The sequence below is a fragment of the Hemitrygon akajei genome, chromosome 16, assembly GCF_048418815.1.
Source record: "Hemitrygon akajei chromosome 16, sHemAka1.3, whole genome shotgun sequence".
In the NCBI taxonomy this organism is placed as follows: domain Eukaryota; kingdom Metazoa; phylum Chordata; class Chondrichthyes; order Myliobatiformes; family Dasyatidae; genus Hemitrygon; species Hemitrygon akajei.
In genome coordinates this window covers 64045559-64059304 of record NC_133139.1, presented here as the reverse complement: position 1 = coordinate 64059304, position 13746 = coordinate 64045559, and the positions used below count along the sequence as shown (strand labels likewise).

The following is a 13746-nucleotide window of genomic DNA, read 5'->3' as shown; positions in this document are numbered from 1 at the left end:
ACCTCTCAGTCTGGACGGGTGAAGGTAGTCTTTGAACCCTCAGGTGTATTCGTGATTCTAGATGATAAACACAGCAAGTGCCTTTATCCCTGCTTTTTATTTGAAAATTAAATCTTACTCATAATAAAACTCCCAAAGAATAAACACAGTGCAAAACTCTTTTAGTTAATACACTCATTTTTTTCCTAGCACCGTCGCCACTCGTGGGTCCCTGATGTGATCCACTCATTTGTTGTTTGAGGGGCTTCCCCACCTGACTCAGTACAGTAGGAGAAGAAGCCCACACTGGGGTCCTTCACCCAAAGACTTTGTGTTAGCCGCACCGAGCTTCAGTGCGTCCCTTAGCATGTCTTCCTGCAGCCCGGAACATTGTTGGTGCAGGGGATTATGGTCTGACCTGTTCCCTCTAGCAGCAGCAGTGGAGGAGGTCCAAGATTACAACTCATAGGGAGTACATAAACTCTCAGTCTCTCTCTTCCCCAGGCTCCGTTCAGAATCAGAATCAGGTTTATTATCACTGACATGTGACGTGAAATTTGTTAATTTAGCAGCAGCAGTTCAATGCGATACATAATCTAGCAGAGAGAGAAAAAATAATAATAAATAAAATAAATCATAATAAATAAACAAGTAAATCAATTACATATATTGAATAGATTTTTTAATGTGCAAAAACAGAAATACTGTATATTAAAAAAAGTGAAGTAGTGTCCAAAGATTCAATGTCCATTTAGGAATTGGATGGCAGAGGGGAAGAAGCTGTTCCTGAATCGCTGAGTGTGTGCCTTCAGGCATCTGTACCTCCTACCTGATGGTAACAGTGAGAAAAGGGCATGCCCTGGGTGCCGGAGGTCTTTAATAATGGACACTGCCTTTCTGAGACACCGCTCCCTAAAGATGTCCTGGGTACTTTGTAGGCTGGTGCCCAAGTTGGAGCTGACTAGATTTACAAACTTCTGCAGCTTCTTTTGGTCCTGTGCAATAGCCCCTCCATACCAGACAGTGATGCAGCCTGTCAGAATGCTCTCCACAGTACAACTATAGAAGTTTTTGAGTGTATTTGTTAACATGCCAAATCTCTTCAAACTCCTAATAAAGTATAGCCGCTGTCTTTCCTTCTTTATAACTACATCGATATGTTGGGACCAGGTTAGATCCTCAGAGATCTTGACATCCAGGAACTTGAAACTGTTCACTCTCTCCACTTCTGATCCCTCTATGAGGATAGGCATGTGTTCCTTCGTCTTACCCTTCCTGAAGTTCACAATCAGCTTTTTCGTCTTACTGACATTGAGTGCCAGGTTGTTGCTACGGCACCATTCCACTAGTTGGCATATCTCACTCCTGTACGCCCTCTCGTTACCAGCTGAGATTCTACCAACAATAGTTGTATCATCAGCAAATTTGTAGATGGTATTTGAGCTATGCCTAGCCACACAGTCATGGGTATAGAGAGAGTCGAGCAGTGGGCTAAGCACACTCCCCTGAGGTGCCCCAGTGTGGATCGTCAGCGAGGAGGATATGTTATCACCAATTCGCACAGATTGTGGTCTCCTGGTTAGAAAGTCGAGGATCCAATTGCAGAGGGATGTTCAGGGGCCCAGTATTCATTAATACTAACAGGAAGTTCTCCACTGGCCTCCCTCCCACACTGCACTGTCTGTTTATGGCTTAATGACCCTTCTGTAAACAGGTGGAAGTAATTAACATAACTGATCTGCCTGTTGCTAGTTGTTCATTAACTGCTGATAAATACTAGTTGTCCGTTAACAGCTGATAAACTTTCCCTGCAGTAAATTGCTTGTCCCTGTTAATTCTCATACACCCTCTTTAAGATAAAACAGATTAGCTTTATTTGTCCGATGTACATCAAAGCAAACAGCAAACTGCATTGTTTGCGTCAAATCAAACCAGAGCGGCAGCCTGCAAGCGTTGCCGTGCTTCCAGTGCCTACGTAGCACGCCCATAACTCGCTAACCCTAACCCGTTGAATGTGGGGGGAGCTGGAGCACCCGGAGGAAACCCACACAGCCATGGGGAGAACATACTAACTCCGTACAGACAGTGGTGGAATTGAACCCAGATCACTGACATTTGTTGTGCTAAGCACTGTGCAAACATCCACTCCTGATTATGGACTATGAAAACACCTTACAGCTCAATTCGTTCCTGGCTTCATTTGGCAGAAAAGATTATAATGTACCTTTTTATTATGGATGGGCTTTAAGGAACCGAGGTGGCACTATATGCCACATGCCACCAGGATGTTTGTGTGTGCTATCTTGGGCAAGCAGAAGTTCGCCTCTCTTGCTCCAAGCTTTAACGTTCCACAGAAGCGGAAAGCAGAGGGAAATCCTGCCACTCTAACCCGGTTGTGACTTGAATTCATTTCAGGATTTACAAGCTCAGGATCGTGCTCACCGAATCGGGCAGCAGAATGAAGTGCGCGTGCTGCGACTCTGCACTGTGAACAGCGTGGAGGAGAAGATCCTTGCGGCAGCCAAGTACAAGCTCAATGTCGACCAGAAGGTCATCCAGGCTGGCATGTTCGACCAGAAGTCGTCGAGCCATGAGAGGCGAGCCTTCCTCCAGGCCATTCTGGAACATGAGGAGCAGGATGAAGTGAGTACTGTGTGTAACCTGAGTAGCTGACGGATCTGTCTTTAAACATAGATGAGAGTGCAACCTTTCTATGCAATGTGAACTCACCATACAAAGTTCAAATACGGTGCATTTCATGCAGATGTTTCATGTTTTTGGCAATATTTCAAACAACGTGCCAAATATTCCAATGAAAATCTAAACATGTCAGGCTATTTCCTGGCTAGCTTTCCGCTCTCTATTGTCTGTACACTTGTTGCCCATGTCCTAAGTCCTAACAAATACAGTTCTCCATCACTCCTGTGCTTACTGACCTCAACCCACTCTCTGTTACCTCAACCTTTCACCTTCATGTTCAAATCACTGCCTACGCTGAACTTCCCTCGCAGATCTGAAGATGTCTACATTCCTCTGATTTCAGTCTCTTTTTGCTTCATTTAATCATTATTACCATTGGCAGCCGTTTCTACAGCTGCCTGGCTCCTGCAATGACCTTCCTAAACCTCATCTCATCTTTTTAAAATCCTCCTTAAAACATCCATGGTCATCTCATCCTTATGTGACTTGGCAGCAGTTTTTTGTTTGAGCTCCGTGAAAATGTTTAAGACATCTTGCATCATTAATTGTTCTATAAAAATGCAAATTGATATCATATATTGCAAAACTTCCATGCAAAATGCAATTATTTCATATTTCACGGTATTACATGCATTTAGTGTATGACATAGTGTATTAAGTGTGAAAGTATAACACACAATGTGGGATGCAAATATTCCAATCTTATTGATAAGGATGTTCTGAGTATCAGACAAATATTATATATGTCAGAGAAATGTATGTAAGTATTTCGTAAAAAGTGTGAATATAACAGAAATACGCTGTGATCATTTTATTAGCTACTGTACGTCATAGTGGCCACTGAGGGAATATTGTGCAGATATGCTGATATTCCATACAACACACGATACTCCATATGTTGCGTAAGTATTCCATGGGGGAGTGCCCATTAGGCTGCTGGCGTTTAGGACAGTATTGAAGGTCCTCTATCTCTGGCGGTGTTCAGGGCTTCCTTCATCATGTCAGTAGCTTCGTCTCAGTTGTCACTACTGTCAGTCCTGCAAGTCGCAGGAATATCACTGCCCACAGATGTAGAAGGAGTCTTCATTGCTGTTTCCATAGCTGTTTTGTTTTACCAGTCAGGATTGTTAGCCCTGAGCTGAAGCCCCAAAGCTGGAAGACCAGTGGACCACTCTTAGTTCTGCTTCTACCCTTTGACCTGTTTGGTGTGAGTGACCCTACCAAGAGCCAAAGCTAGCTTAGCTCTCCGGGTCATTGAAGCCTCCAAACCACGACAAAGTTGCGGCCCTCTTGGAGGGAGTACTCCATATGACACGTGAATTTTCCATACATCGCTCAGATCTTCATGCAAATAATCTATAAAATGGTGTGAGTGCACGGTACGGTGTGCGAATGATCAGTGCGGGGCCTCGCAATCTGCTCCCATGCTCAAGGGCACACCAGCGCAGTCCAGGAGGAGCTGGGAGTGGGTGACGTGGGTTCAGGGTGACCTAGGGAACAGCTGCGCAGCAAGAAGGCGTTGTCCGGGGAGGTACTTTAAAATATTCGGGTTGCTTGATAGATTTGGGGCCTGGTAGTTTCGCCTGATTTGTGTGCATGTCAGCTCTGTAATCCCAGCGGAAAAACAGGGTTCTGCGGGTGCTGGAAATCGAAGGCAACACACTCAAAATGCAGGAGGAACTCAGTAAATCAGGCAGCACCAAAGAAGGGAATAAACAGTGAGGGTTTCAGGCTGAGACCCTTCATCAGGTCCTGGTTTATTTATGAATCTGCTTATTTATTTATTTATTTATTTTGTTGCGTGCCCCGTAACTGGGTCACTTACCAGCAAAGATAGAGAGGTCCGTTGAAGTCTGATGGTACTATTTTTAACAGTATTTATTGATAGAAATACACAAAAATAATATCAATGCAAACACACAGATAATATACGTCGTCAATACTAAATCTAAAAGCGCGGGTATAATAATAATCAATAAGAAATAAGCTGTATCGTTGTCTAGGGGATAATGAATTGTCCAATGGAAATATATAGTTCGTTCAGTTCATACAGGCTGCCGCCGTTTGGGACCCTGTGTGGCAATTGTTGGAGAGAGAGAGAGACGGGTTAAAACTTGCCCATTCTGTTTATGATGTCAATCCTTCGAGAGTCGTTGAGAGTTGAGTTCCCCGTTGTTAGCTAAAAACTGTTTTTCCGTGGCAAAGGTCACCGATTCCGGGCAAATGGAAGCGGACGCATGTGGCCTTCCACCGGCTTTCGCTATCACGGGATCGCTAGCGTTTCTTCTGGTGCGTCTGAGGGGCTGTTCCCACACAGACCCTCTTTTTATCCTGACTCACAGGGGCTCAGGTGTCAATCAGGTTGGGGATGATGCAATCCCTCCACCAACCTCCTCCTTGGTTCATTGCCTGGGGCGTCGATGCATCGTCCAGGATGCAATACACAAGTCCGTCTCCAAGAGACAATAGCCGGCATCAATGGGTCCGCCTCTCGGAGGCCAAGGCACATTCCAACGCCTTGTCTTTTTCTCATTTCCTGGGTCTCCTGAATTGACTCAATAGTGATCTTGTGATTCTCACAAAGGAGGGGGCCACCCCCGCACCCTTCGGCCCCTCAGAGCTGTGGTACATTCATAACAATTTAAAGATGTGGCACAGAACAAGCCCTTCCAGCCTGATGAGCCCTATCACCCAGCCACCCATCTATTTAACCCCAACCTCATCACAGGATAATTTACAATGACCTAGTAACCAATACATTGTTGGACTGTAGGAGTAATCTACAGCACCCAGAGAACGCACAAACTACTCACAGACGGCTCCAAACTCTGACGCTCCAACCTGTAATAGCATCACGCTAATCGCTATGCTACTTGGCCTTGAAACATTGCGTGTTTATTCCTCTCCATAGATGCTGCCTGACCTGCCGAGTTCCTCCAGCATTTTGTATGGTTCATCCACCTTGTCTGAACTAATCATTCAGGCTGCTATTGACTTAATGAAGTACTCTAGTGGCATAATATTATAGCACAGTGTTTAAGAGCAACATAGAAACTTTAAAGCACAGAAAAGACTATTGGAAGGACATGCTGTAAGTAGACTAGTTTGTAGTGTATATACTTCATCTCATCATCGGGCTGTGACAGAGGACTCCTCCTTTGTGCATCTTTGACAAAATGCCTTCAAACCCTTTGGAGCCCAAATCACATCAAAGAGCAGGAATAATGTTAGCACTCGCTGTTGATGTGATATTTTGCCAAGAGATGTTTTATAAGCACTAGCTGAAAGACCCAGGAGCCTGCTGTCACAGACAGGGACATATTTATTGCCAATTTTACATTTATTTTTGGATCCAAGTTGGGGGAACTGTGAGGATTCTACACGTCCCACGCCTGCCAACCTTCCCGTAGTCACACTACAGAGGGCTTGAAAGAGGGTGAGATGGAAATGTTTCTAAGCAGGTACTTGTTGTGATCTGGAATGCACTGTTGGAGAATGTGTTGGAAGAGGCTTTGAAGTAACTTTCCAAAGGGAACTTGATTTTCACAAGGCTAAATAGCAGGGAGACATTAGGGTATGATGGTATGGACAATGTGTTACTGACCTGGAGGACCACTCTGAAGAGCAATTTGAAGTGTTACTGATGTTAGTTTTTAAACCAATTGCTACTGTAATGGCAACACACAGAAAATGCTGGTGGAATGCAGAGGGCCAGGCAGCATCTATATCATATATGTCAAACTCAAGGCCCGCGGGCCAAATCCGGCCCGCGGTGGAATTATCTTTGGCCCGCGAGATAATATCTAATTACTATTAAAGCTGGCCCCAGTAATCAAAGCGCCTATGGCGTATGATATGACTAATGCTGAGTTTATTCAGGTACCAGGTTTTCAGGGTTTTTAGTGTTTATTCGGCAGTCTTGCTCGGCAGTCTTCTTCATAAGAAATGGAATTTGTAAAGTGAAACACTTTGTAGTTATAGCAGAGACTGAGACACATGAGAGCAGGCTGAAAAAACGGAGGCAACGAAAGCTGCGTTCGCACGCGTCCGACTGACCCGGCCCGCATGAAGCTGCATTTTGCTCAATCCGGCCCGTGACCTAAAATGAGTTTGACACCCCTGATCTATAGGAAGAAGTACTGTCGACGTTTTGGGCCGAGACCCTTAGTCAGGACTAACTGAAATAAAAGATAGTAAGAGATTTGAAAGTAGGAGGGAGAGGGGGAAATGCGAAATGATAGGAGAAGACAGGAGGGGGTGGGGTGAAGCCAAGAGCTGGAAAAGTGATTGGCAAAAGGGATACAGAGCTGGAGAAGGGAAAGGATCATGGGACGGGAGGCCAAGAGAGAAAGAACAGGGGAGGGGAGCACCAGAGGGTGTTGGAGAACAGGCAGAGAGAGAGAGAGAAAAAAAGGGGGGGGGAATAAATAAATAAATCAGGGATGGGGTAAGAAGGGGAGGAGGGGCGGGTCTTACCCCATCCCTGATTGATTTATTTATTTATTCCCCCCCCCCTTTTTTTCTCTCTCTCTGCCCATCACTCTTTGCCTGTTCTCCATCTCCCTCTGGTGCTTCCCTCCCCCGTTCTTTCTCCCTAGGCTTCCTGTCCCATGGTCCTTTCCTTCTCCAACTCTTTATCCCTTTTGCCAATCACCTTTTCAGCTCTTGGCTTCACCCCACCCCCTCCGGACTTCTCCTATCATTTCGAATGCCCCCCCCCCTACTTTCAAATCTCTTAGTATCTTTTCTTTCAGTTAGTCTTGATGAAGGGTCTTGGCCCGAAACATCGACATTGCTTCTTCCTATAGATGCTGCCTGGCCTGCTGTGTTCCACCAGCTTTTTGTGTGTGTTGTTTGAATTTCCAGCATCTGCAGATTTCCTCGTGTTTGCTACTGCAATGGCACTGTTAAATAGTAACACACTCAAAATGGTGGAGGAACTCACCAGGTCAGGCAGCATTTGTGGACAGGAATAAAGAATCAACATTTCTTGCTGAAACCCTTCATCAGGCCTGGAAAGGAAGGGGAAGAAGCCAACGGGATCCTACCACCAAACAGATCTTTACCTTCCCCCTCCACTCTCTGCTTTCTGCAGAGATAGCTCTCTCTGTGAATACCTTGTCCATTCGTCCCTCTCCACCCACCTCCCTCCTGGCACTCATCCCTGCAAGCGGAAGAAGTGGCCATTCACCTCCTCCCTTGCTCACCACCAATTAAGGTGAGGCAACACTTCACCTGTGAGTCTGTCAGGGTCATCTGTATCTCGTGCTCCCGGTGTAGCCTCCCCTACATTGCTGTTCAGTGCTCCTGGTGAGGGCTCCTCTACATCACTGAGACCTGGGGACATCTTTGTTGAGTGCCTTAGCTCTGTCTGCAACAGGCAAGATTTCCCAGTAGCCAACCATTTTAATTCCAATCACCATTCCCATTCTGATATCTGGCGTTCCATCTAAGCAATGATCCCAGTGCGGAAAGCTCCAATAATCCCGCAGCCTTGGGACTTTAGTGCCAGACTTGCGGACTTGCTGGAACATTGGATGTAAAAACCACTTTATCTTTTTCTCAACATGTTAAATGGTAGAATTATACATTTTCTAGTGAAGCCAGGGTTTTTAAAGTGAGTGAGAAAGTTCCCCATCCAAAGTCTGACTCTGGACAATGGGCCGCAGCCACGACGTTGTGGTCTAATCAGTGAGCAAAGTGCCGGACCTTTGGGATTCTTGACCACTCATTATCTGTTGCACCCTTGTTGCTAATTTATGCATCCCTAATAATGTCCATTTGTTTGGTAAGGTGGGATGAGATTGCCGAGTTTCAGACACGTTGTGACGACGAGTGCTCACCACCTGCAGAGCTACAGTTCTTCCTGTGTTCCAGTGCCTCATCCTTTCTTTTCGAAGTGCCTGCTCTACTACCGGTCAGTCAGGTCTCGTGCCTCAAGTTAGGGTGCTGCTTACCATCACCCCCCCCCCCCCAAGAATCTTTAATGCCCCCCAATGACATGTAACCAGCCCCATTGGGAATAACTGCATTAGTTTGACCTTGGAGTGGGTTAAAAGGTCAGCGGAATGTTGTGGACCAAAGGGCCTGTACTATGCTGTAGTATTCTTCATCTGTACCATCCACACTGAGTTGTACTGAGAACTGCCAAGACTGGGACTCATTATCTCGGCCAATGACATAAGCAGGGGTAAAGCTACCTCAATAGACAGTAGGTGCAGGAGTAGGCCATTCGGCCCTTCTAGCCAGCACCGCCATTCACTGTGATCATGGCTGATCATACATAATCAGTACCCCGTTCCTGCCCTCTCCCCATATCCCTTGACCCCGCTATCTATAAGAGCACTATCTAACTCTCTCTTGAATACATCCAGAGACTTGGCCTCCACTGCCTTCTGGGGCAGAGCATTCCACATATCCACCACTCTCTGGGTGAAAAAGTTTTTCCGCATCTCAGTTCTAAATGGCCTACCCCTTATTCTTAAACTGTGGCCTCTAGTTCTGGACTCACCCATCAGCAGGAACATGCTTCCTGCCTCCAGCGTGTCCAACCCCTTAATAATCTTATATATCTCAATCAGATCCCCTCTCATCCTTCTAAATTCCAGTGTATACAAGCCCAGTCACTCCAATCTTTCAACATATGACAGTCCCGCCATTCCGGGAATTAACCTTGTGAACCTACGCTGCACTCCCTCAATAGCAAGAATGTCCTTCCTCAAATTTGGAGACCAAAACTGCACACAATACTCCAGGTGGGGTCTCACCAGGGCCCTGTACAGCTGCAGAAGGACCTCTTTACTCCTATACTCAATTCCTCTTGTTATAAAGGCCAGCATGCCATTAGCTTTCTTCACTGCCTGCTGTACCTGCATGCTTGCTTTCATTGACTGATGTACAAGAACACCTAGATCTCGTTGTACTTCCCCTTTTCCTAACTTGACTCCATTTAGATAGTAATCTGCCTTCCTGTTCTTGCCACCAAAGTGGATAACCTCACATTTATCCACATTAAACTGCATCTGCCATTCATTTGCCCACTCGCCCAACCTGTCCAATTCACCCTGCACTCTCATAACATCTTCCTGACATTTCACACTGCCACCCAGCTTTGTGTCATCAGCAAATTTGCTAATGTTACTTTTAATCCCTTCATCTAAATCATTAATGTATATTGTAAACAGCTGCGGTCCCAGCACTGAACCTTGCGGTACCCCACTGGTCACAGCCTGCCATTCCGAAAGGGACCCGTTAATCGCTACTCTTTGTTTCCTGTCAGCCAGCCAATTTTCAATCCATGTCAGTACTCTGCCCCCAATACCATGTGCCCTAATTTTGCCCACTAATCTCCTATGTGGGACTTTATCAAAAGCTTTCTGGAAGTCCAGGTACACTACATCCACTGGCTCTCCCTTGTCCATTTTCATAGTTACATCCTCAAAAAACTCCAGAAGATTAGTCAAACATGATTTTCCCTTCATAAATCCATGCTGACTCAAACTGATCCTTCTACTGTTATCCAAATGTGTCGTAATTTCATCTTTTATAATTGACTCCAGCATCTTTCCCACCACTGTTGTCAGGCTAACCGGTCTAAAATTCCCTGTTTTCTCTCTCCCTCCTTTCTTGAAAAGTGGGACAACATTAGCCACCCTCCAGTCAGCAGGAACTGTTCCTGAATCTATAGAACATTGGAAAATGATTACCAATGCGTCCACAATTTTTAGAGCCACCTCTTTAAGTACCCTGGGATGCAGACCATCAGGTCCCGGGGACTTATCAGCCTTCAGACTCAACAGTCTATCCAACACTGTTTCTGGCTTAATATAAATTTCCTTCAGTTCATCCTTTACCCTAGTTCCTTTGACCACTATTACATCTGGGAGATTGTTTGTGTCTTCCCTAGTGAAGACAGATCCAAAGTACTTGTTCAATTCATCTGCCATTTCCTTGTTCCCCATAATAAATTCACCCGTTTCTGTCTTCAATGGTCCAATTTTGGTCTTAACTATTTTTTTGCTATTCACATACCTAAAGAAGCTTTTACTATCCTCCTTTATATTCTTGGCTAGTTTACCTTCGTACCTCATTTTTTCTTGGCGTATTGCCTTTTTTGTTATCTTCTGTTGCTCTTTAAAAGCTTCCCAGTCCTCTGGTTTCCCGCTCATCTTTGCTATGTTATACTTCTTTTATTTTTATACTGCCCTTTACTTCCCTCGTCAGCCACGGCCGCCCCTTACTCCCCTTAGGATCTTTCTTCCTCTTTGGAATGAATCGATCCTGCACCTTCTGCATTATTCCCAGAAATACTTGCCATTGTTGTTCCACTGTCTTCCCTGCTAGGGCACTGTTCCATTGAACTTTGGCCAGCTCCTCCCTCATAGCTCCATAGTTCCCTTTGTTCAACTGTAATACTGACACATCCGATTTTCCCTTCTCCTTCTCAAATTGTAGGTTAAAACATATCATATTATGGTCACTACCTCCTAATGGTTTCTTTACCTCCAGGTCCCTGATCAAATCCGGTTCATTGCACAACACTAAATCTAGAATTGCCTTCTCCCTGGTGGGTTCCAGTACAAGCTGTTCTAAGAATCCATCTCGGAGGCACTCCACAAACTCCCTTTCTTGGGGTCCAGTACCATTCTGATTCTCCCAGTCTACCTGCATGTTGAAATCCCCCATGACAACTGTATCAATACCTTTGCGACATGCCGATTTTAACTCTTCATTCAACTTACACCCTACATCCAGACTGCTGTTTGGGAGCTTGTAGATAACTCCCATTAGGGTCTTTCTACCCTTAGAATTCCTCAGTTCTAGCCATACTGACTCTACATCCCCTGATTCTATGTCCCCCCTCACAAGGGACTGAATATCATTCCTCACCAACAGAGCCACCCCACCCCCTCTGCCAGTCAGTCTGTCCTTTCGATAAGATGTATATTCTTGAATATTCATTTCCCAGGCCCTGTCCACTTGAAGCCATGTCTCTGTTATTCCCACAACATCGTACTTGGCAATTTCCAACTGAGCCTCAAGCTCATCTACTTTATTCCTTATACTTCGTGCATTCATATATAATACTTTTAATTTGTTACTCCCCTCTCCTTTCATATCAATTCCTATTTCACTTGGCCATACTGTATGATCAACCTCAACACCCCCCCCCCCACCAGTTCCAGTCTCAGTGAGCTGACCCCCTCTATCCAGCCTCATCCACACCTCAACAGGAAAAATTGCAGAGCCTACAAAAAAAAATACCAATACAGTCCTAATGAAGGGTTTTGATCCCAAATGTCAACTGTTCATTCCCCTCCATAGATGCTGCCTGACTTGCTGAGATCCTCCAGTATTTTGCGTGTGTGTGCTGCTTAATACAGCAATGGTTTTGTTCCTTTGATTCCTTGTTAATGAGATTCCTTTCATTTCTGCGACAAAATGCCATATGTCCCACTGCTTACATGATCACAGGGATGAAAAGAAACACAGGAAAGTGGCCCCCACCATCCGGGCCATGCTCCCTTCATGATACTGCTGTACCTAATGTCACTTTATGTACAGTACATGCAGTCAGTTTATGTATATGAGCTAATCTTGTGTCTAAACAGCCATACTCAAACTTGTACATGGTGTTATATAGGATTGCTTTTATGTTTATATTTATTGTATTTTTACACTTGTATTTTTAAGCTGCATTAGGTCTGGAGTAACAATCATTCTCCTTTACACTCGTGTACTGAAAAATCATAATAAACAGTATGTAAAAAGGCTGCTTGGTTAAGTATTAGCTAGAGCCCCATGTGAGGATCTCCTTGTAACGTTAAGCACCTTCCCAGAAATGGTTGACAGTATCAATCTAGTGATCACTGTGTTGTTGGCAAAGCTGACTTTTATTTATTTTTTGTTTAGAAGTGCTGTGCAGGATAGGCACTAGTGGCCCTTGGAGCCATACCACCCCAGCAGCAGCTGACGACCCCGGTTTCACTCTAATCTAATCATGAGATAATTTTCAATGACCAATTAACCTACCCAGTACGTCTTTGGACTGTGGGTTTAATGCAAGGTCTGGCTGGAAATGAGAGCTGGAAACCAGCCTTGTGATTTCAGTTTGTTGTCAGGGTCATGGCTGCAGTTTACTAAACATCTATTCTGCATGGGTCCTTGCTGCTGTTTTCCACATCTGAATGCTCGCTCTGTGGGGAGTGGCAGTTTGTCTTCGTTTTGTTTTAATCTGCAGTGTCCTGTGTGTGGTCCAGATTAGAATCTCTCTGAGGCAGCGTAGTTCTTCATAAACTACATTATATTTCTTTATTCCCCTGTAAATGCCTACAAGAAAATTAATCTGAAGTATGGTGACATAAACTACATACTTTGGTAATAAATGTACTTCAAACCTTTAAAATTTTTGAAACATTGGAAAGACAGGTGGGTAAATGCAGGCACCTCATTGACCAGGTGGTTGAGAGATTGGGCCCCAAATTCGTGACTCACCTTTCGGGGCCTGCCTTCTTCACATCAGCACCCTCGGAAAGCCTGAAAACTCAAACTCAATGAATCAAAACTGCTTCTTCCCCTCCATCATCAGATTTCTGAACAGTCCATGAACACGACCTTGTTGTTCACCATTCACACTGTTTATTTCTTATTTTATAGTAATTTTCTGTCTTGCGCTGTACTGATGCCACAAAACCACACATTTCACAGCATATATCGGTGATAATAAACCTAATACTGATTCTAATTGTGTTGTCCTTGTCTCCGTGATGAGACACTAGCTAATGCCACAGCCTCTGCTGCCCAGAAAATAGGCACAAGGCACTTGGAACCATCCTGTGACCTGCCAAGCTGGTCTGTTAACTTGGTTACTGTCATAATTACCAATTTATAGCAACAGAAGAAACACATAGTTAGTAATGTGCCAAGGTGGTTGTAAATGTAGCCTGATTTCTGTGTCCACTCCCAAAGGCTGTGCTGTGTGCACTTGTAGATGGACAGTTCCGTTCTTTGCCTACCACGTCTGGAAAGGGCTCATTCCTTGCTCACCAGGCCTCCCACCAGTGGCCA

At 44.9% G+C, this 13746-nt stretch overlaps 1 protein-coding gene across 2 annotated transcripts in view; it reads left to right on the top strand.

Moving 5' to 3' along the window:
- The window catches only part of smarca4a (SWI/SNF related BAF chromatin remodeling complex subunit ATPase 4a), a 107809-nt gene that overhangs the window by 75394 nt on the left and 18669 nt on the right, over nucleotides 1-13746 (top strand). For both annotated transcript variants that reach the window (XM_073069046.1, XM_073069045.1), the window contains exon 26: nucleotides 2395-2622. In XM_073069046.1, coding sequence (XP_072925147.1) covers nucleotides 2395-2622 — 228 coding nt within the window. The remainder of the gene's footprint in view (nucleotides 1-2394; nucleotides 2623-13746) is intronic.